This window comes from Ananas comosus, linkage group 22, assembly GCF_001540865.1.
Source record: "Ananas comosus cultivar F153 linkage group 22, ASM154086v1, whole genome shotgun sequence".
NCBI lineage: Eukaryota > Viridiplantae > Streptophyta > Magnoliopsida > Poales > Bromeliaceae > Ananas > Ananas comosus.
In genome coordinates, this window is record NC_033642.1 from 5,844,961 (window position 1) to 5,871,725 (window position 26,765).

Genomic DNA, 26,765 nt, shown 5'->3' on the forward strand with positions numbered 1-26,765 from the left:
CCTACCACAAATTTTATATTGACTACATCCAAACAAACAAACAAAACAAACAAGATATTGCCATCAACTTAATAATCTCTAAAAAAAACTTAATTAACTAACTGTATCCAAACAAACAAAAATAAAAATAAAATTGTATTATATTTTTTCTCTCTCTCCTCTGACAGAATCTTTGTATGCCCAAATTTTGCTTAAACAAAATTAAAGAAACATATGTATATGAGATAGGGAAAAAGAAAAAAATTAGTGATCATACCTGTGATGGTGGAGGCGGATTACGCTCGTGAGGTGGAGTCTTTGACCGGCACTCGTGAGGGGGAAGCGGCCAGTGCTTGTGAGGCGGAGGTGGCCTCCGTGCACGAGGTGGAGGGGACGCAGCGTTCTTCGACCGGCACTCACGAGAGGGGGTGGCCGGCGCTTGCGATGTGGAGGTAGCCGTCGGGAACGTGGTGGAGGCGATGCGGCACTAGGGAGGTTGGCCTGGTGGGTTTTGGGGGGATGGGTTTGAGGGTAATGGGTTTGGAGAAGAGAGAGAGAGAGAGAGAGAGAGAGAGAGAGAGAGAGAGAGAGAGAGAGGGTGTGTGTGTCAGTGAACAAAGAAAATGTGTGAGAGAAAGAAACGAAAAAGTTACAAACGGCTGTTAGTAGGCTTTTGGTAGAGCATGAATCTCAAGGAAATCCTATGGTCACAAATTCACAAGCACAGATGGGCCTGTGCTCTTAAAAGCATATAAGCTCTACTATATATATGTATATATATATATATATATATATATATATATATATATATATATATATATATATATATATATATATATATATATTCGCGCACATTCAAACAGTAGATATTGATCTTGATATTCGCAGATTATTTNGATAGCATAGTAGCTCTACTATATATATATATATATTCGAGCTTTTCGAGCTTGTCGAGCCTAATTCGAACGAGCCGAGTAATACTCAAGCTCGGCTTGAAATGAATTTCGAGCTTTTCTTTTTGTTCAAGCTCGGCTCATTTAATTTCGAGTCGAGCTCGAGCGAGCCAAATATCGAGTCGAACGCGAGTCGAACGCGAGCCGGCTCGCTCATTTGCCAGCCCTAGCTGTTGACCTATCTAAGTCCGACCCATACATCCTAGTGGCTACTACCACTATAATCCACAACCTAGATTCAACACTCTAGGTTCACTACACATCATAACCTAGGTTCCAACACTCTAGGTCCTATGTCATTTTCACCTAGATCTTGACTCTAGGTCCGCTTGTTCAACCTATGTTCATGACCCCAGGTTCATGTCCAACCTATGTTTAATAACACTAGGTTTAATGCCACTCGATCTACTTGACATCCTAGTTGTCCATATCGAGTATTCATAAGCCTCATGTTCCTATTTCCAATGTTGAATTCTCTATTCACCCTAGAGTTATCGACCTGTGATTAACTCATATAAATCAAGTATAATATACAACTTGTCAACATGCATGTTATCTAGCATTCCCTACAACGTGTCATTATGCATTACAACTAGCATATTCTCATAATATTAACATTCATATGCCATTTATCTCATACTTTCAACTAGCATCATTCATACTATGTCAACATGCATTCTTTGGTAGCCTAACATAGCATTTAACTCATGCATTCATATGTTTTACCACTAGCTACCATTATATGCATCAATAGTAAATCTCACATCATTTCGTCATGGAAGTGAGCTAAACATTTTGGTGAGCACAACCCACCTCAAATCGCTTTCTGATTGCTTATAGTCACTTGCAATCGGCCTCTCACGGTATTCGTTGTCCGGTTTGGCCCGATCTTGCAATTGATCACCAACTGTGCGTCAATTTGCGGCCTCAGGTTTTAAGGGTCTATAACTTGATGCCGCGATGCTCGGGATCCGTTTTCGTGATTTTTCGACGTCGCCTCGGCCCTCCAGGCGGAAACGAAGCCAAAACGTCCTTTTCTTCAATATCTTCGTGTAGGCTCGACGAATCGCCGAACCGACTTTGCCAACTTATCAGAATACCTAGCAATTAGGTTTCTATAGGGTCAATTTAGATCAAACTCTAACACATAGCAAAATCCCAACTTGAAACCCTAGCTCTAGCATCATCTCTAAATAACCCAAATCTCATGATGAAAATATGCTAGAAACACTCTAGAGGCTATAAGAACATTAATCATGAAGGATTTAATCAAATCCTAAACACTTACCAATTTGCGAACGCCGAGACGAAAGCACCCCGCTCAAATGAGCGCACGAGAGCCCGAACCGACGCCTCCCACGCGTTAACAAGCTCCTTCTCCTTCAAGCCTTTGAATTGGGAGATGGATCTAGAGAGATGGAGGAGTATTCTAGAGAGAGAAGAGAGCTTTTCTCTCTACCTCTCCAATGGTGTGTGTGTGTGTAGGCTGTAGGAGGAAGAAGAAGGGGTCAAAACCCCTTTACAAATCAACTTCCCCTTAATTACAAGACTGCCATCAGCCCAAACTGGGCATTTTCAGGTCTCGGGGACCGGTCCTTGGCTTGAGCGACCGGACCCCATAGGTCTAGAAAATCAGCATTTTTAGACTTAGCCAAAATTTCAACCTTTTTACCAATTTTGGTCCGTTTTCGCTCGTTTTCGCTCCTAAGGCCTCCGATTCATCTCTAATTGTACCGAGACCCCCAATACATATATTCGAGCACGTTTAAACTATTTTTTTATTCACGCCTTGCCGTATTTCGGCCAAGGTCCAATCATTGCTTTTCGGGTTCCGTTTTCGCGCCCGACGCGTACCGAAAACACCCGAATGCTCCCAAACCTCACCGGAACCATTCTAACGGCTCTCCAAATCAACATACACCATAACTTCATAATTATAGAAGTTCGGTACCTTACAAATTATCTTACACGTCATGACTCTCGGTACTTGAAATGGCAGACGACAAAAGTAAGCGCAATACGTAATAAGAAATCTACTTCAAGGTTAACAATAAGTTTTAGATTTGAAACCACAACGGTCATAATTTAAAGCATCTCCACTTCATCGCTCTGACCACGAGAGCTACAATTACGCCTCGTTCCTCCTCGAAAACTGCGTATAGGATGAATCCCTCTCCTCCGAGGAATCCGACCGCAAAAGTCATAAAGAACAATAAATCCTGATAATAATAATGTGTAAAATAAATAAATCATGCCAGTCAATGATAACTATAAAATCTACTCGGAAGTATCAACAACTAGTAAACAAAATAGATAACAATCGTGTTCCGAACCCACTCGGATCTGCATATTTTTTACCGTTTGCAGAAAAGTAGCTATTTACTTGCCTCTATTAGTGCTTACAAATTCGTCACATTTTAAGATTGAGGTTTTACAGCGGTTTCAGCACCTACAACGACGAAAAGACCCAAATAAAATATATTTTCAAACAAGCCCTTTAACTATTAAAAATTCTACGAAAATTATATAGTAAATCAGGATAATTAGATCACACGATCTTATCCATAATTTCAAGACGAGTCCTATAGCGCTTGAATCGCAAAATTCCGCCTTAAGGACAAAAAGTTATGTATCTTTTACGGATCAGTCCCTAAAACCAAAACTGCTATTTATAGATTGGTCCCTGGCTGATATTTTAAGCCATTATAGGCACCAAAATTTCACCGCATCCGGTCCAACATCAGCAGCGTGCGCCAAAAGCTTTTCCAGTTAATTATAATTCAATCGATAGAGGCAAAACACTCTAATCAATAACTTAATCACGTCTAATATCGTTATGATAAATTGAAACCTAAACGTAAAAATAAACCATGCAAAAATTAACGTGGTCCACCGTAAACCGGATCTAGCCAGATCCAAAATAATTCCATCTTCTTTCTTCTCCTTCCCAACTCAATTAAAAAAGTTCTCTCATACTCCTCTTATGGCCAACCATGTTCACCCCATACGGGGTTCACCCGAATCCGACTGTAGGAGGCCGGCGACCACTCCGGCGACGGTGGTGGCGGTACAATAAGAAGAGAGGATAAGATGGGGAGGTAGAAGAAGAAAGAAAAGAGAGAGAAAAAAAAAACTAGAGAACTAATTATTGGAGACTCACCTCGCTCTCGCTCTTTTTTTCTCTCCTCCACGATCGTCGGATCCTGCTCCCGCCGGTGGCCACGCTTGGACAAAGAATCCGGCTACAATATTTATTATTATTATTATTTTGGTCGTACTCCCTCCCTAAATTACCTATTTATAGGTGATTAATTATGGCTAAATCTCAATCATACTCTAACTAGTATTAGAGTATAATTAATCTGAAAATCAAATCCAATCAAATCCGCTTAATCCGACGATACAAATAAATCAAAAAAAATATTAATGACAGGTTTATCACAAAACTACAATCATACCTGCATATTTAAATTTTAATTGGATACGAGTATTACAAATACTATCGATCCGTAGCGAAGCGTGAACCTAAACTAGTTGCAATAAATTTATTATATTATTCATTTTTAGACTTTTCAAATCTCAAAGATGTACAATAGAGTTGTTTAAATCCTAAACGCTTATAAAGAAAATTTTTCTAACTAGTTGCTGTCTAAATACGTTTCAATTTTTAGGTTTTTTTTTTAATAATTGAATAAAGCTGAATTGGATGCTAAACCAAATAATTTTGGTTTGCTTTAGTTTATTTGATTTTAATAATATAATTTTTTTTAAAATTAAATTAGAACTTATAAGTATGGTACATTTTATTTTATTACTCTATTCAAAAATAATAATAGCTAATAATCTAATTTTTTAATTCAGCTTATTTGATTTTTTTTTTATTTTACTTTTTAAAATTGAACCGTATCGATCGGAAAATAATTCAGGTTCAAGCGATGAGCATAGTTAGTTAATTCACGAATTATTCGCGAATTTTTAAAAAGCCGAATAAAACAGCCGTTTTTGTATTTTTTTAAAAAATTCGAAAAAAGTCGTATTTTTTTTGGGTAAAAGTAATTATTCGCGAATTAAACGGTTCACGAATAATTCGGCCCAAAAGAACGGCGTGGTTGCTGGCTTGCTGTGACGCGGACTCGTGGGCCTCGCGGGTGGCAAAAAAAAAAAAAAAAAAANTAGTGAACGTATAATATCCATATAAATCACGTATCCGAATAATTGGCGAATCCGTTTTTTAGCCATTTTTTTCAACGAATTTAAAAATTAGTAGGCGAATTTTATCCGAATTATACCCGTACCGAATTTTTGCCGAATCCGAATTAACTAACTATGGGACGAGTTCTCGCTCCTACCACGGCATCATGAAACCAAAGGAGAGGGGCAGAAAGGCAATTAACTAGAAACGCAAAGCTAATCTATAACTTGCGGTGCCCTAAAATCTCATTTCGATGCGTGTGTTTTTTTGAAAGTATAAATATCACCCACCACCCTAAATTCCCCTCAGTTCCTCCACATACCGAACGAAGAAGAAGATCAAATCTCGGAAGTTCTCTGCGGTAATCGTCCCCGATCGAGGTGAAATCTCCTCCTCTTACTTTTCCCAAATGAATCTCGTGTTCAATTTGTTCTTTTTCACGTAGCGATCTGTCGATCGATTGATTTGTAGCGTTACGAGTTCTTCCGATCTTGTTCCATCTAGGGTTGATTTTGTTGCCTCTCCTCGTGTTTTGTTTCGGGGACGATCCCATCGGATCTTGTTGTTCGAGTTATGTATCCTTTTTATCCTGTGAGTTAGAGTTTTATGCGTCTCTTCTGATAGAGCTATTAGATGGGGACATTTGGTTAGCTTAATCTCTTATTATAGTTACCGATTTTGCACGATTAGTTGGGCGTTCTGTTGATCCGAGGTTTTGAATGATTTCTCGTGCGTTGATTGCTTAGCTTGACTTTGGATGAGTCGAGGATCTTGCATTTAGCAATCGCATTATATATAATTGTTCGTTTTAGCCTTTCAATTTTGACCTTTATTGTTTCATTGATTGCTGTTTGATTTGTTGTTGGTCTTTGAGAATTTATTGAGCATGCATATTTTTCGCTTTCTGAGACAACTTTTACATATTTTATAGGATGTCGGAAGTTATATCATGCCTTTTTTTAATTATGGAGAATGACACCAGTTCTGCGGTTTTGTTTGGTAGAATTTGTGGCAAATTTGGATGTGGAGATTACTTTTAGGGTCGGTTTGGTTCACGGTTTGTAATATTTCATAATCCTCCATATTCTTTTATTGAAAATATTTAAATCATTGAGTTGGATAGTTGTAGAAGGTGTTAGTGAAGTAGTGAAATCATTGTATATTCCTAGATGGTAGGAATACTAGATTATTCTGGGTTAGGAGGTATTCTTATTTTCATGTTTGATGGGAATTATTAGTAGTACAGTAATAAGAATATGCTAGTTCTTAACAGCCTTTCAACCCAAGTGGCTTGATAAATTAGTAACAAACTTGCCATTCTTAATATAAAATATACGACATTTTCAAAATATTACAAAGCTTGAACCGAATGGTCCCTCAGTTCTTTGCAGATGTCTACCTGCGAGTTTTATAGTTTTTTATAAACATTCTTATCCATTAAGAGTCTGTTTGGCCCCCAAGATTGGATCGTATAGGAGAAGAATGGACCGTACCAGATTGGAACAGGATTGAATAAGTATTGGATGAAGCATTTGATTACATATGATATTTTCTAAAGATAAAATTTGTAAGCAAGACTTGAGGACAGATGCAATGGTTATATATATATATATGGAGTTGAGTTGGAATGCTATCGGTAGCAAACGGGCTCTGTTGCCACCCATTTGTTTTCAATGATGGAGCCTTCAAATCGACGATCGGCACCGTTGAATATGATCTATACCACTTGAAGTATTTAGAAATCAAATTTCAAAATCTTTTTGACATCATTGACCTAATGATCAAAGGGTTTCAAAATTTGTAATTTTATGGTTGACATGAGGCGTTTTCTCATTTAATGGTGTAAAGATATCCAAATCAATTGAATTTTAGTTAGAAATTTTTTAAACTATTTAGAACAAGATCTATGCTCTCGATCTTGATTACAAGATTCCTATCATCATTTTTTTAACAATATTCATTTTCAGCCGTTTATTTTGTGTCTACATGATGGACAAGAGAACAATATCGGAAAAGCATGAAATTTGGTTATAGATGCTTCAAGTGGTATAGATCATGTTCAACGGTGTCAATCGCCGATTAGGAAGCTCCATCATTGAAAATAAATGGGAGGCAACGGAGCCCGTTTGCTACCAATAGCATTTCTAGCTCAACTCTATATATATGTATGTATGTATGTATATTTCGTAAAAGAATTGCATACAAATGTGAAATGGAACTGAGAATCATTAAATAATATATTCAAATCATTTAGCAGTCACATGGTGGTCTTTTCTGTGTTAAATTTACTTGTTTTCAATTTAAACCATACCTTTTTGTTGTTGCAATTTTGACCTTTTTTCGATTGGCAATCCATGGTTTGTCAAAAATTTTAAAAACTGTGGAATACCATCTCCTCTCCCTCCAGCTGTACCTCCTCTCTAAAATCTGCAGAAAACGCTTCATCGAATAAAATTGCCTGTAACTTGACTATATGTGCTATATATTGTAGGAATAAATATGGCTATTGAAAACAGGGAAGTTAGAAGGATAATAATGTGTATAAATAGGAATTTATTACTCATGAATGATTCACTTTCAAACTCCGTGAATAGTAATGTACATATTATATGTGAATTTCTTCCGGACAAACCATTGGATGTGCCAAGCCCATGTTTGTAGTTAAGTTTGACACTCGAATTGTTGAATTGTGCCTTAGGCCTCAGTTTAGACTTGGCAATTAGATTGCTATTTATCATGTATGGGTTCGGGCTTGTAGTTAAGTCTGACACATGAAAGTCAAGAGGGTTACAGTTCATCAATTCAACCATCAGAGCAACTGGAAATTGAGTCATTATTGCCATTATTAATGACATTATAAAGCGTACTTTTTATAATGACGTGATACATAATAATTATATATCATTAGAATGACCTACTTGTGTGTTATCTATACAATGAGCTAATTAGTACTAGAAGACTTTTAGACACTATGTTTTAACAGAATCACTATTATGTGGTCAAATGGTTTCATCGGATCTAGAAATACGGTAACAAAATGATGGAATAAACATTTATAATAAAAGTGATAGTGCCAATGTCAAACAAGCTTTTCTAAGTATCTTCTTTGAAACTGCTTATCTGGGAATCATCATGCCCGCTAGTTAAATGACCAGAGAATAAACTGTGTGAAAATTTGTTCTGGAGTTAATCATAGTAGAATCTTCTCTCCAATTAATTTCCTCGTAATTTTTGCTTGTGTTGTGATCTAGAATCTAATTATATTAAGCATTCATTTCTAATTACAATTATTTCCATCTAGAATCCATGGGGCATTGTCATTATGGCGTTTCTGATAAAACATAGTGGTTAAACGTCCTCTAAAATTGTATTAACTCATTGCATAACAACAACATAGTGGTTAAACGTCCTCTAAAATTGTATTAACTCATTGCATAACAACACATTTTAGAAGGCATTTTATTGGATATGTAAATACTAAATACTAAATATACATAATCTGGAAACAAAATGAATCACTGATTATTTGTAAATAGATAATTTGTTAACAAAATGATGGAACAAACATTCATAATTGTATTTTTTGTAGGCTAAATTAGAACAAAGTGATAATGTCAATGTCAAACAAGCTTTTCTTAGTATCTTCCTTGAAACTAGTTATCTAGGAATCAGCAGGACCGCTACTTAAATCACTGGAGAATAAACTGTGAGACCATTTGGTCGGGAATTAATCCTAGTAGAATCTTCGCTACTATGAAAAGTCTCGTAAATTTAGTCCCTGTTGTGATCTTATCATGTTAAGCATTAATATCTGGTTACAATTTTGCTATTTATAATATATTGTGTGGTGTTATTCAAGTCGACTACTTGGTATGATTCATCAATCTACAACGTTGGCTACTACGGATAGCACTTACAGTAAAGTTATAAGTCTAACCTTGTGAAATAAAATAATGACAAATGAGCTAAAATACCTAGTTAAAGAAAAAAAAAAGCAGTTACTGTATACATTAAAGCTCACATAAGCTGAGCTGCTTTAGAGATGTGGATTGCTTGCGTCTGTTAGGTGCAAACTGAGACATTTTCAAGTGTAACGAAAGGGAACGAAAGAAGTCTAAATGTGGTTTGCCGTGTTACTCATTCTTTGCCTCATTAAATTCTCTACATTTGATGGTCAACATTGTTTTTACCAACTGTGTCATAGTTTGGCTGGGAATAGCTACATGCCTAGAAACCATAATCATTTTCCCCTAAGAACATAACTGAGAAAACAAATGGCCAGTCATGAATAAATCATCCATTCTTAGTTAAGTTTGACCTGAAAGCATTAAAGAACAAGTGTTAGAAGGAAACATATGTACCTCAAATTCATGGTTAGTGTTTGAAAAATAATTTGCCATCTGCTCAAAAGGAGGAAGAAACACTATCAGTGGGATTGGAGTGTCATGCTGGAATTTTAGAAACCACTGGTCTATCTACCATGTTGACATACTTGTTGCCACCTGAAGATATTGGTTGCCACCTTTGTGGCACAAGTGGGAACCTTGAAATTCAATTACTATTTCTTTGTATTGGTTTGCAAGATTTGCTGCTCAGTTATTCTGATGAATTCATGTCTTGGGAGTGTTAAATTTTGGTGAATTTATTAGTTAACAATTCAGTGACAGACTGACATTAGACTATTGCTAAGAGACTGCTTGATTTATCTATTGAATTGCAGTCTTTTAGTTATGAAAATGTTGGGTATTCAATTTAGGTAATTTTCCTTGGCCACGAGTAGCTGGGCTCTAGGATGCTTGCGGATGTGTACAAGGCTCTACAAAATATGTGCATGTTAATCCTCAACAGTCAGCCAATTAGTTTGCAATTTGTTTGTGCCCTTGTGTGTATAATCTGTCGAAATCACCTCTTTGGAATCTGTTTATATTCTCGAGTAATTACGTTGGTCTGTCTTAGCCAATTGGAAGGATATTGCCTTTGGCACTTTGATTAGTCTGTTGAGAAGCTCTTCTTTACTTGAATGGCTCTCTCTGTCTTAATATTGTCCTGACTAGACATTTCAGGTGTTTGCTCAATCGGTACTTTTATGCGGTCCAATTGAATTACTTAGTGAGCTTGTATTGTATTTGCATTTGTTTTTCTTTGCTAATTTGAAGAATGATTGTAGAATAGGGCCTTAGACGGAATAAATTATTACTTTTTCTCATTATTGTGGTTATAGTATTATTGTTTACTGCTTGAATAATTCTTATTCAGGAAATTGGCATCTCAAACTATTCTGTTACAAGCACATTGCCAAAGTGGAGACCGTGAACACGGAAGTTTCTTTTATGTCTGAACAAGCCTCTCTCTGCTTTGAATCAATTGGCTTGCTCGGAGAATATTCTCCTACCTCAAGAAAAAAGTTCCGACTCTCCTCTGAGAGTCTTCTTGGCTGCATGCATCACGAGTCCATTTGGCATTCCTGCAAAAGTTTGGTAGTTGCTACTGTAATCAACTTCTCCCCAGTTGCGAACAGCCGCTTGGTCTTCTCGAACGAAACAGCACTGCTGAGTGTTGCTGCCTATAATAGTATCAACTCTCTCATTTTCTAAGAAGGTAGCAAATATGGCTCTGCAAAATATTGGTGCTGCGAACAGCGACGATGCCTTTTATAGGTACAAGATGCCCAAGATGATAACAAAGATTGAAGGCCGGGGAAACGGTATCAAGACCAACATTGTGAACATGGTGGACGTTGCAAAAGCACTGGCCAGGCCAGCATCTTACACCACCAAGTACTTTGGCTGCGAGCTTGGTGCGCAGTCGAAGTTTGATGAGAAGACTGGCACTTCCCTAGTGAATGGAGCCCATGACACTGCCAAGCTGGCTGGCCTTCTCGAGAACTTCATCAAGAAGTACGTGCAGTGCTACGGATGTGGCAACCCTGAGACTGAAATTGTGATCACTAAGACTCAGATGATTACCCTGAAATGTGCTGCCTGTGGGTATGTGTCTGATGTTGATATGAGGGATAAGCTCACGACCTTCATTCTTAAGAACCCACCTGAGCAAAAGAAGGGAGGAAAAGATAATAAGAAGGCAATGAGGAGGGCTGAGAAGGAACGGCTCAAGGAAGGGGAGGCTGCTGATGAGGAGCAGAAGAAGCTGAAAAGGGATGTGAAGAAGAAAGGTGGTGCTTCTTCCAAGGAAGCTGCTGATGCAAAAGCTAGTGTTTCGAAGAAGAAAGCTAATGGTGGTGGTTCTGATGAGGATCGTTCAGCTTTGCCCGTTGAGAGTCAAGATGGTGATAATGCAGCTGGTGATAATGATGACCATGATGATGATGATGTCCAGTGGCAAACCGACACCTCACTGGAGGCAGCAAAGCAGCGGATTCAAGAACAGCTTAATGCTGTGACCTCGGAGATGGTGATGCTCTCCGCCACTGAGCCTGAACAGGATAACAAAAAGGAAGAGAAGGCAAAGAAAGAGGGGCTCACAAATGGAAAGATCAAAGATGAAGAAAAATCTTGTGCTACCCAAAATGGTGACAAAGCCAATATCAATGCTTATGATTCACTGCTTCGGGAGATCAAGGATCATATAAACAAGGGTTCTACCCCAAATCAGCTTCAAAGTTTTCTGGGTACATCAGATCGGCCTCCTCAGGATGTAATGACAGCCCTTTTTGAGGCTCTTTTTGGAGGTGTTGGCAAAGGATTTGCAAAGGAGGTGGGCAAGAAAAGGAAGTACATTGCTGCTTTTGTGCAGGATGAGGCATCTCAGTTGCTTTTGCTCCAAGCTATCGAAGTATTTTGTGGCAAGTGCAGCGCAGAAGCCCTGAAGGAGGTGGCACTCGTTCTCAAAGCACTTTATGATGCGGATGTTCTGGAGGAAGAAAGCATAGCACAGTGGTATGAGGAAGGGACAGCTGGCGGCAAGAGCTCTCAGGTGCTGAAGAATGTGAAGCCCTTTGTTGAGTGGCTACAGACAGCAGAGTCTGAGGAGGAAGAGTGATTTGATTGCATATATTTGTCAACTTCTACTACTACTATTCCTATTAATACTACTGCTATGTGTTGCTCTTGGGAGTGTATTACGTCTTTTACTACTGTTACTATGTCTCTTATGTCTAGCTGTTGGGAGTGTATAAGGTTATGGTGTCGTGCTATGTTAGCGGTCTGCAAGCTTTAGTTGTTCTGTTTTGAGCTTGCGCTGTTGAGTCGGTTGTTTTCTCTGTGGTGTTCATGTTTGTTGGGTGCTGCTATAAGGACTCCAGTTTGAATAAACTCTATACTTTATGGCGTCTTATTTTGTGATGGCTGCTGCAAATTGAACTGGGGGTGCTCCTCTGTACCGGGTAGTGTAATTTTGGCCCTGTAGCTTCTATTGTTCTACCTTTTGGGACCAGCTTTTATGTTGTCTTTTATATTCTGTTTGCAAATGTCTCTTATCATCGAATTCCCAAGTTGAAGCAGGTGATCATTGAATGGTGGATTCAGCTGTTTGACTCCCCACTGTAGTATAAATTGTTACAATCTAACTGTGCGAACACAGCACTCCACTGTAAGCAAAATTAATCCACTCACAGCACATAATTCACTTATTAAATAACGGTTCTACGGCAAAACATTGACATTTGAGACTAAAATTTTGTTACCTTTGTATAATAGTCTGATATTGATTTGCCTTTGTCCTTTTTGGTAGCGACTAGGGTAGCTATTTTGATTTTATCGTCAACTGTAGTGAACTCAGCTAGAAAAGCTTCTTCCCTGTAGTCTTTAATTTTGATGGATTCGTCTTCAAGCGAATAATACCTAGAATGCTACTTCCGGAACAACCTTGTTCAGTGTTTCTAGCTGGTCCAATTGATTGTTCAAGGGCCGACCATTTCAAAAGTGGGGACAACATTATTTTCAGCTGCACGTTGCTTCTTCTTATCGCTTTACCATGCTGAAGCCCAACTAGGTCAGTAACAGACCCAATCCATGGACAAAATTTTTTCCGTACATGTAAGGTGTCAGAATTAGAAGCAGCATATAAGAGTTATAATTTATACGCGACGCAGCCCCTCGGCTCGTGCCCGTTCGCGCCGGCGCCCACGCCGCGCCCGCGCGCGCCCCCCGTCGGAGCCCGCCCCGCGCCCTCGCCCGCTCCTCCGCCTCCCGCTGCCGCCCGCCCCCCCCTCCACCTCCCGCTGCCGCCCACCCGCGCTGGGGAGAGGGGCAGAGAGATAGAGAGAGCGGGGGGGAGGAAAAGAGGTGAAGAGAGGGGGGGAGAGAGAGGGAGAGAGCAGAGGAGAGAGGGGGGTGGGGGGAGAAGGAGAGAGCAGGGGGAGAGGGAGAGGTAAAGAGGAGGCGGGAGAGAGTGAGACTCACTCTCTCTCTCTCTCTCTCTCTCTCTCTCTCTCTCTCTCTCTCCCGCGCGCGAGGGCCCCTTGGGCCCCGCGTGTCCCCCCCTCGGGACCTCCATGTTCCCCTCTCTCTCTCTATCTCTTTCTCTTGCGCGCGCGCCCCCGTGCGCGGGGGGCGCGGGTCGGGTACCCCGGCACCCCCGTGTCCCCCCTCTCTCTCTCTATCTCTCTCTCGCTCTCCCGCGCAACCCTCACGCGGAAGGCGCACGGGCGCGGGCCCCTTTGGACCCCCTTTGTCCCCCCTCTCTCTCTCTCCCTCTCTCTCTCTGTCTGCTCTCTCTCTATCTCTCTCTCCCTCTCTCTCTCTCTCTTTGTCTGCTCTCTCTCCCTCTCTCTCTCTCTCTGTCTGCTCTCTCTCTCTCTCTCTCTCTCTCTCTCTCGCGCGAGGCCCCCAAAACGCGGGGAGCGCGTCGTACAAACTCAACTTTCATTATATGTATAGATAATATAACATGACAAACGAAATATATAATATAACATGACAAACGAAATACGATAGATTACTTTTGATAACATTCCTATAATATTCTGCATCCTTTTTTGAGTAATAAAGCTTACATAACATTTTATTATTATACTATTTATAAAAGGTTTACTTAATACACACATCCAAAATANTCAACTTTCATTATATGTATAGATAATATAACATGACAAACGAAATATATAATATAACATGACAAACGAAATACGATAGATTACTTTTGATAACATTCCTATAATATTCTGCATCCTTTTTTGAGTAATAAAGCTTACATAACATTTTATTATTATACTATTTATAAAAGGTTTACTTAATACACACATCCAAAATAATATTCTACAAGTTCAGCATTCTATTCATCATTTTTATTTTTTTTTCACCTCAAACATGTTATTAACAAGATTTAGGGATATTTAACTGCAACGACCCGACCCGCTAGCAATAATAAGTCGTTGGGCCTAATCCACCAGCCCAAAATGCTTAAACCCAGTTATTATTACTAGCGTGTGGGCCTCATATAAACTGATTGGAATCAGTATCCCATCCGATGTGGGACTATTGGGGGGCGTTACAAACTCCCCCTGTTTAGACCCTGACATCCTCGTCAGGTCCAAACCAGACAGACAGACCATGACCATTACCAGGCGATGTAAGATTCTAGAGGTGGTTCCTACGGGTTCAAGAGATGGCTCCCACCAAGTCCGTTGGTGTAGCACTTTGTTCCGCATAGCACTTAGTTCTCACACTTCCGGCTGGTATTCGGCTCTGATACCAATTGTAACGACCCGACCCACTAGCAATAATAACTCGTTGGGCCCAAACCACCGGCCCAAAATGCTTAAGCCTGATTATTATTACTAGGGTGTAGGTCTCATATAAACTGATCGGAATCAGTATCCCATCCGATGTTGGACTATTGGGGGCGTTACAAACTCCCCCTATTTAGACCTTGACGTCCTCGTCGGGTCCAAACCAGATCACAGACAGACAAACCAGGACCATTACCAGGCGATGTGAAATTCTAGAAGTGGCTCCTACGGGTTCAAGAGGTAGCTCCTACCAAACCCGTTGGTGTAGCACTTTGTCCCGCATAGCACTTAGTTCTCACATTTCCGGCTGGTATTCGGCTCTGATACCAATTGCAACGACCCGACCCGCCAGCAATAATAACTCGTTGGGCCAAAACCACTGGCCCAAAATGCTTAAGCCCAGTTATTATTACTAGCGTGTAGGTCTCATATAAACTTATCAGAATTAGTATCCCATCCGATGAGAGACTATTGGGGGCGTTACATGTGCTTAGCTATACTAAGTTCTTTGTTCACGAGTCGTTTACTAGGGAATCTACCGATCCCTAAGTTCACAAACCTCTAGTGTCAAATACACTACATTAGATGCCACTCATCTTGTTCACATATCAATTATAAGCCACTCGTTATATCGTTAACTATCAACGAGTTCATCTATTTCCTTTAGCACTATAGGATTCAATGTTTCGACCGAACCCTTACCTATCCAATTTACCAAGTATTCCACTCACACTAGGTTATCATTTAGAAAGCATAAGGAAAGGAAATAACAATGCAACCCTCCAATGCATATGCAAGAGATGCAAATCATGATGTTCTAAGACATAGAAAAGAACCCGGTTGCTTCGGGATGACACCCTCCCACCTTTTGTCGATGTAGAGGTTCTAGAAACGCTTCCCAACGAACGTTACGATGATGTCTCGGCCTCCTAGGTCGAAACTAAGCTTGGTCGGCCTTGTTTTGCTAATAGCTTTTCATCGGCTCGACGAATCGTAAATCCGACTTCGCCCCCGCGCTTAGACACCTAGCAATTAGGTTTAGATGCCCTCAAATGAGATCAATCTCATCTATTTCCAAAAACCTCAATTTGGAGCCCTAAGTTTGCACTATAGCAAAATCCCCAATAAAAACCCTAGATTCTAGCTCTAAGCATCTATTAAGCATGCTAGATGTCCATTTGACCCATTTACAAAGCTAGAAATCCAAGCCCTAGGGTTTTACCATGAGAGAAGTTAGAAGCTTATCTCCCAAGCTTGCTCCAATGGTATGAAGAGGGAGAGAGGAAGGTGGTGGAGATGATCTTCTCCAAGCTCTCCTCCTTCTTTTTCTTCTCTTTTCCTTCTTCTCCTTCTTCTCTTCTTCTTCTCCTTCTTCTTTGCTTCAAGAGAGGAGAGAGAGCTCTTAGAGAGAGAGAGAGAGATGTGTGTGTTGGGGGTAGGAATGAGAGAGAAGAGAGGGCCCAACCGCTCTATACCCCTCAACTTATGTAACATTTGCAGCCAAGCCCCTCCACTTTGTTTCCCTCAGCCTGCCCAGACTGGGCATTTCTCGCGCACGGGGATCGGTCCTCCAGTAGAGGGACCGGTCTCCGAGAGCAGCCTTCGTGAGCAGAGGCTGTCTGCCAACCTCCACGCGTACGGGAATCGGTCCCTCCTTCCGGAAATCGATCCCCGAGAGCAATGCTCTCGCAGGACACCGACGAGGACCAGCCTGCCCCTAAGGGTCCGGTCCCCGGGAGACCGGTCCGCCCTCTAGAGATCGATCCCCGAGAGCAATAATGGTGCGTAGAGGGTTTTCCCCGTGCACCCAGCTTACGGGGACCGGTCTCCCATACCAGGGACCGATCCCCGAGAGCAAAATCTACCTAGTGCAGATTTTTGCACATTTTGTTCTCGCGGACTCGTTGCAATGCACTTTTTAGATTTTTGACTTCTTCGGCTTTTCCGAAGCACACCCACTCGACAATTAGTCGATTCTGAACGAAGTCTAACTCTCGGATTTCGAGAATTCACTTCCTTACAGTATCACATAGACGAAGACCTTTTTTAACCGTGGCTGCGAAGCGGCGCACGGTTGGTGAGCAGTTGCAAGTGCGGACCGAGTCGAATAGTGGGTGCCGCGGGCGGCCGATTGCAAGTGACTACAAGCAATCAGAGAGTAAGTTAAGGTGGGTTGTGTTTACCGAAGCGACTAGGTCACCCCGCATGTCAAAGCGGAACATGGACTTTTGTTGATGCATGATCGAGAAAACGAATGCATGACAAAGATGCTAGTTATGAATGCATGAGGCATGAGATAGAAATGTATGCATGCAATAGATGCTAAATATGTATAAACTGTCATAAGATAAAGACATGAAATAGAAATGCTAAGTGAATTGCATGTGCATGTTAACATTATGAAAACCATGCTAGTGGATAATTGCATGAGAAGTATATGCTAGTGGAATATATGCTAGACGCATTTAGCGTTATGAGAGCATGTTAGATAAGATGCATGCTAGCATTGAGAACATGTAGCTTTAAACCTCGACGTGGACAATTAAGTGTCGAATAGATCGAGTGGCATTAACCTAGTGTTATTGAACATAGGTCGGATACGAACCTAGTGTTGTTGAACCTAGGGTGAACCATGAGTGGCATCTAACCTAGTGTGTAAAACATAGGTTGAGGATGAACCTAGAGTTAATTGAATCCAGGTGTGTGGCATGAACCTAGTGTTAAAGAACATAGGTTGAGATTGAACCTAGAGTTAAAGTAAACCTAGGTTATATGATTGAGGCATTAAACCTAGAGTCAGCTGGACCTAGGGTGGAAAGTGCATTAAACTTAGAAAGGTTGATATAGGGTTTGAGACCAACCTTTGAGCTATGTGAAGTGGATTCCGAATCCCAGGATTGTGAGCTCGATAGTTCTTGGCCGCGGGTGTATGTGGCATGTTCCTCTCCCACCGGAAGAATTTCGAGGATTGTGATTGAGCAAGAACAGAGAGCGCTAGGGTGTATGCGGCATGTTCCTCTCCCTATCGGGGATCTCGGCTGCGGGTGTATACGGCATATTCCTCTCCCATCGGGGGATCCTTGACCAGGGTGCACGGACCTTCGGGCAGACTGTTGGGCGATGTGGTTCTTGGCTTGCAGGCTGAGGTGCATGTGAAGGTTCCTTCACCTCGAGCTGGGCAGAGCGCGGACTATCCGCGGATGATTGACTCGAGGCCGAGTTGGGTGGTTAGCTTATGTAGGTTAATGAAAACCTTAAAAGCTAGTGATATGTGGCAAGAGCTAAGGTAATAGAGACCTTAGAAGCAAGTGGCTATGAGTTGCAACCTAAGGTAATAAAAACCTTAGAGTTAGATGATATGAGCTAAAGAATAGCAAGTGTTAAAGAATAGCTAATAAGTAAAGAATGATTAGCGATAAATGTATGGCAAAGAATATGAGTAAAATCAATAAATCTATTTGCATGAGTTGCATTGTTGCATTATTGCATATAGCATGGCATTGTTACAGTTGTGAGGCAAAGCATGGTAATGTTAGTTGCATGTTTTAGATATTATATCTATCTGTTTATTGGACTAACATGTGTTTGCCTTCCTTGGACCTGTTGGTCGAGCTTTTTCCTTGGGTGGCCGTATCCACTGGGAATCATAGAGTTGGTTCTCACCCCACATTGTTTTGGAGTGTTACAGGTTCGCACGTGAGCGGCACGGCGGCGCGAGGCAAGGGCGTAGCTCCATAGATAGCGCCCTACCCCAGAAACCAGAGATAGCGGTACCCCGAGTCGGCATAGCCTAGGGGTAGAGAAAAATGAAAAGAACAAGACGTATTCAAACTTGTAAACAAATGATGTAGTAACTTAATTGCATTTGGAAGCTTAATGTAAAAGGGATTTGAATGTAAAAATGCATGAGATATGAATGGTTGTAATAACATAGGATGTGTTATGTTTTTAATACTTCCTTGTGCAATTGTTGTATGAATATTGTTCCTGTTTGGAACCACTTGTATTGTGTCGATTGCGACCCCTTGAACGTACAGGAAAAACTCTGTCCGTTTGGCGGTCTGTCGGCATGCCCGAATCCGACCAAATAGGCGGGGCGCGAGGCGTGACATTATCTGTTCAGCCCTTGTGGCGGTCGCTCCGCACAAGTAGTGCGCTCCGGAGTTTGGCACGTGAATCGATTGGGATAGCCTATGTGGGGTCCCACAAACAGTCCCTCAAGTGGTTCGAGTCTCCCTTCATAGACGGATTTGAGATGTGAGTTGAGGGCGCGCCTATGGGCCAGCCAGATGATTGGGTAATAAACTCAAGAGAATTATGCAAATTTGGCATATTGTGCATATTGAGCATAGTAGAGTTGCATCCATACTGATGTTGGTATTATAGCATGTTAGCAAATGTATGGCTATCTTGTTCATTCTTGAATTCCAAGGCATAGTAGAGTATTGCAATTCTTTCAATATGCATCAATTACAGTTTCAGATATCTATCTATCTATCTACCTACCTACTTATGCCTGCTTAGACCTAGTGGGGAGATCGGCGGAGTTGGCGGCCGAACCCACTGGAAACTATATTTATATAGTTCTCACCCCACTTTGTTGCAGGGCCTAGCGAAAGAGCACCGGCAGAGAATCGTGGTAAGGGCATAGCTATAACATACCGAATTTTGATATAAAAAAAATAAAAATAAATAAAAATAGTGTGAGATACTATTTTTATTGAATTTAGAGAAGTAAAATATAAGTCAGAATTGGCTTGTGCTGAAATCGGAATGAAAACAGGAGATTTAAAATTTTCTGTTGAAAACGGGACAGACAAATTAGCAGAAAATGCACAGTGTCAGAAAATTATGAAAAATGGAGAATAAGTCAGAATTATTTTTATGAGGCTAGATTTAAAGTTTCATATCATTCTGACACCCGAAAGGTGAAAAATAAAGTTCGAAAGCTATCTGATAAAGATTACGGTTCGGTACAGTTTTCGGTGACCAAACGGGGTCCAAACTGAAATGTTAAAATTTTTTTAGACTTATTAAGTAAAACCGAGCCTGTCTGTCAAATTTGAGCGCAAACGGACATTCAGAAGGGCTCCGACAAAAAATGTCAGTTTTAAACTGCCTAGAGTGAATAGTATTTTGGTGTTGACTAAAGAGGAGTGTTGACCTTTTCTTCTTCCTCAGCCGACCACACCACCCCACCACTCACGCACGCATGGGAAAGGAGAGAGAAACTCTTCTTTCTCTCTCTAAAGATCTCTCTCATCTCTCCAAATCTTTCTCTAAAAATTTGAGGGTTGGTGGAGAGCAAGCTTGCGAACGCGTTGGAGGCGACAGATCGAGCTTTCGTGCGCCCGTTAGAGCAGCGTACGTTCGTCGCGGCGTTCACGTTTTGATAAGAGTTTGGGATTTTATTTAAATCCTTCATGAATGATATTCTAGTAGTATCTAGAGTGTTCTAAACATGTTTTCTCCATTTAATTTGGATTATTTGGAGGTTAATTGCATGTTAGGGTTCCGAATGGGGTTTTGTAAAATATGAGGATTTGATTTAACTTGACCCTCTATAAACCTAATTGCTAGGTAAACGAACGCGTTGGTGAAGTCGGTTCGGCGATTCGTCGAGGTTACGCGAAGTTATTAAAGAAACGAACATTTAGGCTTCATTTCTACCTGAAGGGCCGAGGCGACATCGTAAAATCATGAAAACGGATTTGTAAAACCGTGGCACATAACCGAAGATCTATAATTTTCGGAGCCGCGATTCGACGTACGGTTGGTGAGTATTAGCGAAATTGGGCCGAACCGGACACGGGTGCTGCGGGAGGCTGATTGCAAATGTCAACAAGCAATCGGAAAGCGATTTGAGATGGGTTGTGCTCACCAAAGCGACTAGGTCGCCTATATGTCTAAGAGTAATGGTTTTCTAATTGATGCATATAGTTGTATTGGTAGGCTTACGTGATATTGCGAATGCTTAAAAACATACTATGTTGTTGAGATTGCCTACCAATGAGATGAAATGCATAATGAATTAAATGCTATATAAATGCTAGATAATGCATGTTGGCATTGAAATGATGCATGTAGTTAACACTAAAGGAATGCATGTTAATGGCATAATGTAAAAGCTAAGTAAATATGCTTGTGATAATTGCTATGCATTGACTATCATAGAATACATGAGAAGCATGCTATATAAATGCTAGATAATTTCATGACTACATGATGCTAGGAGAAGCATACTAACATGAAGATTATTAATGAATGCATGATGAACATGTTATAGTAATGCTAGATGGATGCATGTGGATAATGTTAGAAAATNCTAAGTAAATATGCTTGTGATAATTGCTATGCATTGACTATCATAGAATACATGAGAAGCATGCTATATAAATGCTAGATAATTTCATGACTACATGATGCTAGGAGAAGCATACTAACATGAAGATTATTAATGAATGCATGATGAACATGTTATAGTAATGCTAGATGGATGCATGTGGATAATGTTAGAAAATGTAAGTTAACATATAGAGGATTATGTTAGTTGTATTGTGTATGCGGACATCTATATATTAGATCGAGTGGCATATGAACCTAGTGTTAAAGAACATAGGTTAGATATGCACTTAGTGTTAAAGAACATAGATTAGACATGAACCTAGTGTTAAAGAACATAAGTTAGACATGAACCTAGTGTTAAAGAACAAAGGTTGGACGTGAACCTAGTGTTAAAGAACATAGGTTGAGAATGAACCTAGAGGTAATTAAATCTAGGTGAGTGACATAATCCTTGGGTTGTGAGCATAGGTTGTGAATTAAATCTAGAGTCAAGTAAACCTATGTTATGGCAAGGGTGGCCTAGAGAGTGGCATATGTGACAAGGTAGAAACCGGTTATGTCATTGTGGCATTTGTGGCGTTGTGGCTATATATTCCCGAATTGGGAATTGGATCATACTCACATTGGTTCCGGCTTGAGAGAAGTAGCTCCTCCTCAAGCGGTGTACTCCGGAGTGTAGACACCACGGGGAGAGTACTCCGGCAAAGATCCCTCGAGTGGTAGTGCCAAGTGCCTCCCCCGGTAGACGGAATATGTGGATTGTGAGTTTTGGGGTTAACAAGGGTTAACCGAGATAATTGGGTAAAGGTCAAAGGGAATGTGTGAAAGCATGCATTATGAGCTATGAAATCGGTATCCCAGTCGAATGGATTTTAGGCCAAGGTGCATGTGAGACGTCCTTCGCCTCGAGCCTGACAGAGTGCGGATTATCCGCAGTTGATTGACTCAAGACCGAGTCGAGTGGCATAGTTGGCTAAGGTAAGGTAACCTTAAGAAAGAATGGCTAATCTTAAAGTATATCAATAATAAAAGATGTCAAAGAGTAAAGAATTGCCAGTAGTAAAGAATGACTTACGATAAAGAATGGCTAATAGCATAAAGAATGACAATGATAGAGAGTAAGTCATTTAATCTACTTGCATAGTTGCATGGATTTCATATCACATATCGTGAGGCATAACATGTAGTTCAATATCGAATAAATGTTTAAATATCTGTTATATGTTATTGGACTAACATGTTGCAGTGCCTCATTAGACCTATTGGTCGAGCTTTTCCCTTGGGTGGCCATACCCACTGGGAATCATGGAGTTGGTTCTCACCTCACGTTGTTTTGGGGTGTTACAGGTACACACGTGAGCGGCGCGGCGGCTCGAGGAAAGGGCGTAGCTCCGTAGTTAGCGCCCTACCACCGAGACCAGAGATAGCGGTACCCTGAGTCGGCTTTACTTAGGGATGTAAAAATGTATGAATGTGAATGCATGTAACATCATAGGATGTGTTATGTTGTTTGATACCTTCCATAATGCAATCTTGGTTGAAATGTGTTCCTGGTTGGAACTTCGTACATTGTATTGATTGCTATGCCTTGAACGTACAGGGGAGACTCTATCCGCGATACAAGAAAAACTCTGTCCGTTCGGCGGTCTGTCGACATCCCCGAATCCGACCAAATAGGCGGGCTCGGGGCGTGACAATAGCGCCCTAGTCAGATAGCAGCTTCCTATGCATTAGAGTATCCTGAGATGTATTTATACTTTGGGAGTTGCTTATGTATTTTGGAGGATTATTGTATATATATCTATTTTTCAAGTTACAAAAATATAAACTTGATGTAAAAGAATGGTTGAATGGATGTAATAGATAGACGTATCTGTCTTTAATTACTTGTATGGAATACTTGTATCTTGCTCTTACTTGTTAGCACTAGTTGTACTCTTTGTGATTATGTATGTATTGAATTAAATTCCTGGGCAAATTCTTGTACATGATCTATTGTCGAGCCTTGGGCGGGCAGGGGAGGTGTTGTCCGTCCGGCGTCTGTTCGACATGCCCGAACCGGACCAAATTGGTAGCGGGCTCGGGGCGTGACAGATATTTATGGTATCAGAGCAAGTTAAGAGCAAGAAAAAAAAGAAGTCTAGGATGGACCTAGGAGACCTTAGGTTGGTAAGCCTTAAGGCTTTGGGTGCGTGAATGACGTGAACCTATGCCGAGTGGCGGAAGATGCGATTGGGTCGAAGTTGAGAGTGATATGTCTCTAGTTGTGAATAGAGATGGATTCAAGTGGTATTAGTTCTTGGCTTGAAGTGGTTGTGTCAGCGGCCGACGATATGACGCTAAGAGTCTAGAATGAGTACACTTGTGTGCTTCCGCCTGATTTTAATGTTAAGTCGCGTAATTTCGGTAATCGCGAATGGGTTGATGGGTTAAGTTAATTGACCCGGTTGCTGCGTTTCAGGAACTAATGTCTCCAAGACGCTACACGCGCAGAACGGTTCCGGCACCGCCTTGATCGGCTCCAGGAGCTGATGGAGCGGCAAATTGCAGCAACGGCTGCGACGGCGACCGAAGGTCGTAATCCTCCTACACCCTCGGTGCACGTGCCTGAGGCGGCAGAGGGTGAGGGAGTGGCAGCAATTCCGGTGGCGGCATGTCCCCCGCTGGCAAGTGTGCTTCCGGCGGCTTCGGGTACGGCAACACCCGATGCGGCGGCTGAGGAAGTGGAGCGAGAGCGTGCGTTGACGGCTCTTATGAGATTCAAGAAGTTCAACTCGCCAATCTTCGAAGGGGGGAAGGTGGAGCCGTCAATAGTCGAGTTGTGGATCGACTCAATGGAAACCCTTTTACAGGATCTTTATACACTGGAAAAGGACAAGGTGAACCTCGCCACTCATTGTCTCGAGAAGACGGCGAAAGTTGGTGGAAATAAGTGAAACGAGCACTTTGGGCGGAGCACGGTGACGCCCATGTTCGAGAGAAGTGCGAGATGTTGGCCGAGTCCAAGGACAGAAGAAAGAAGCGTCAAGGCGGTGGTTCGGGGGGACAATCGAGTTCCAAGAAGCCCCCGAAGCATCTGCGCATACAGTCGTGGAGTCGTGGGTCGCAGCAGTGCACTATTTGCGGGACGGGGGCCACAGAGCGCCGCAATGTAGGCAACGTCAAGGCAAGTGCTACAACTGTGGACAAGAAGGGCACTTGAGCCGCAACTGTCCAGCGAGGGCCCCGCCTACCCCGTCAATTGCGTCAACTCCAGCGACTCCGGCGCATTATGGAGGAGCTCCCCCTACTGCCATATCGGCTGGATGCGTGATGGCGCCGCATCAGCCCGAGGTTACTCAATCAGCGCCGAGCGGACGGGTATTCGCCGCTCAGGCCCAAGCCGAGGAGCCCGTCGAAGCGGAGCAGCATGATGTTGTGGCAGGTATGGTTTTAATTAACGGAGTTCGCTCCAGAGCTATGTTTAATACAGGTGCCACACACTCATTCATAAGTAGATCATTCGCACGCATGCGTGATATAGAGATTCAAGCGAGTGATAGCATGTGGCGAGTAGAGGGCCCTAGGCCTGCACTTCATATTTACACGAAGTGTCCGGTGTGTCCAGTACAAATAGGTGACTGGATAATGCCAATCCGTACGTTGGTGCTCAAGAAGTTGAAAGAGTTCGACGTCATATTGGGCATGGACTGGCTCTCAAAGTACTACATGACGATTGATTGCAAGAGCAAAGTGATCACGTTTCGTGAACCGGGACAAGAAGAGTTCACGTACAAGGCGTGTAAGAGCTCGTGCTTCACCGCGACGGTGTTGGCGACGAGGGCAAGGAAACTAGTCAGCCGCGGTTGCGCAGCTTATTTGGCGACCGTTATAGAAGTTGATCGAGTGGCTCCGGCACTCGAGGAGTTGTCGGTGGTACGGGAGTTCCCGGACGTGTTCCCCGCAGAGTTACCGGGGATACCGCCTGATCGGGAGATCGAGTTCGTGATAGACTTGATTCCCGGGACCGCGCCGATTTCAAAGGCTCCGTATCGAATGGCGCCAGCGGAATTAAAGGAGTTAAGGGCTCAACTGCTCCTTGACAAAGAGTTTATCCGGCCGAGTGTATCGCCGTGGGGAGCCCCAGTATTATTCGTGCACAAGAAGGACGGATCGTTCCGACTCTGTGTAGACTATCGCGAGTTGAACAAGGTCACGATCACGAACAAGTACCCGTTACCCCGAATCGATGACCTGTTTGATCAGTTGCAGGGGTCGAGTGTGTACTCGAAGATAGACCTCCAGTCAGGCTATCATCAGTTAAAGATTAAGCCGGAGGATGTGCAGAAGGCTACATTCCGCACACGGTACGGGCACTATGAATTCACGGTTATGCCATTCGGGCTCACGAATGCCCCGGCAGCGTTCATGGATTTGATGAACCGTGTCTTCTGGGAGTATTTGGAACAGTTCGTCGTAGTTTTCATAGACGATATCCCGGTCTATTCTCGCAGTATGGAGGATCATGTCGAGCACTTGAGAAAGGTACTTCAAATCTTTCGGAAGAAGAAGTTATATGCTAAGTTGAAAAAGTGTGACTTCTGGCTTCGAGAAGTTGCATTTCTTGGGCATGTTATTTCCGAGGGCGGAGTCTCCGTTGACCCGAGGAAAGTCGAGGCAATAAAGGATTGGCCTCGCCCGACTAATGTTACAGAAGTCCGAAGCTTTGTTGGCTTAGCGGGCTATTATAGACGGTTTGTGGAAGGATTCTCGAAGATTGTAATTCCACTTACCCGTCTTACTCAGAAAGGCACCAAGTTCGTTTGGAGCGTCGAGTGTGACCGGAGTTTCCAAGAATTGAAGGAGAGGCTAACTTCGACTTCGGTGCTCGCGTTACCGGTGCAGGGTTAAGACTTCGTGGTGTATAGCGACGCGTCCTATTTGGGATTGGGGTGTGTTCTGATGCAAAACGGGAAGGTGATCGCGTATGCGTCCCGTCAGTTAAAGAGCTACGAGAAGAACTACCCTATCCACGACTTGGAGTTAGCCGCAGTGGTGTTTGCTCTTAAGTTGTGGAGACATTATTTGTATGGCGCGCGTTGTGAAATATATACTGACCACAAGAGTCAGAAATATCTGTTCACACAGAAGGAACTGAATATGCGGCAAGGGCGGTGGTTAGAGCTACTGAAGGATTATGATGTCACAATTCTCTATCACCCGAGAAAGGCGAATGCAGTCGCCGATGCCCTTAGCCGAAGGTCGGTAGAGAACCTCGCGCAGAAAGTCACGACTCAGAGTCCTCTATGCAAAGAGATGAAACGATTGGATCTTGAGATAGTGGCTCCCGGGGTTCCGGCTATGCTAATGGCTCTCGTTGTCCAACCGACCTTGTTGGAGAGGATTAGAAATCTGCAATCTGTGCACCCTAATCTCCAAAAGGTACGGCGCAACATCGAGAGTCGGCGTGGTGGTGATTTCGGCATAGACGCCGATGGTGCGCTCCAGTTCCGAAACTGGTGGTGTGTACCGGAGAACGAGGAGGTTCGAAAGTTGATCTTGCAAGAAGCTCATCAGACTCCTTACAGTATTCACCCGGGCGGCACCAAGATGTACCAAGATCTAAAGA

General features: G+C 42.1%; 1 protein-coding gene across 1 annotated transcript; it reads left to right on the forward strand.

Moving 5' to 3' along the window:
* Nucleotides 5,481–12,503, forward strand: LOC109727068 (eukaryotic translation initiation factor 5-like). Its single transcript, XM_020256950.1, has 2 exons — nucleotides 5,481–5,504; nucleotides 10,381–12,503. Exon 2 carries the CDS (start codon nucleotides 10,732–10,734, stop codon nucleotides 12,121–12,123), a length of 1,392 nt encoding a protein of 463 aa, XP_020112539.1. The 5' UTR covers nucleotides 5,481–5,504; nucleotides 10,381–10,731; the 3' UTR covers nucleotides 12,124–12,503.

What these genes read in the sequence shown, in the direction of transcription:
- LOC109727068 (XM_020256950.1), top strand. Translation starts at nt 10,732, where the DNA reads ATGGCTCTGCAAAATATTGGTGCTGCGAACAGCGACGATGCCTTTTAT.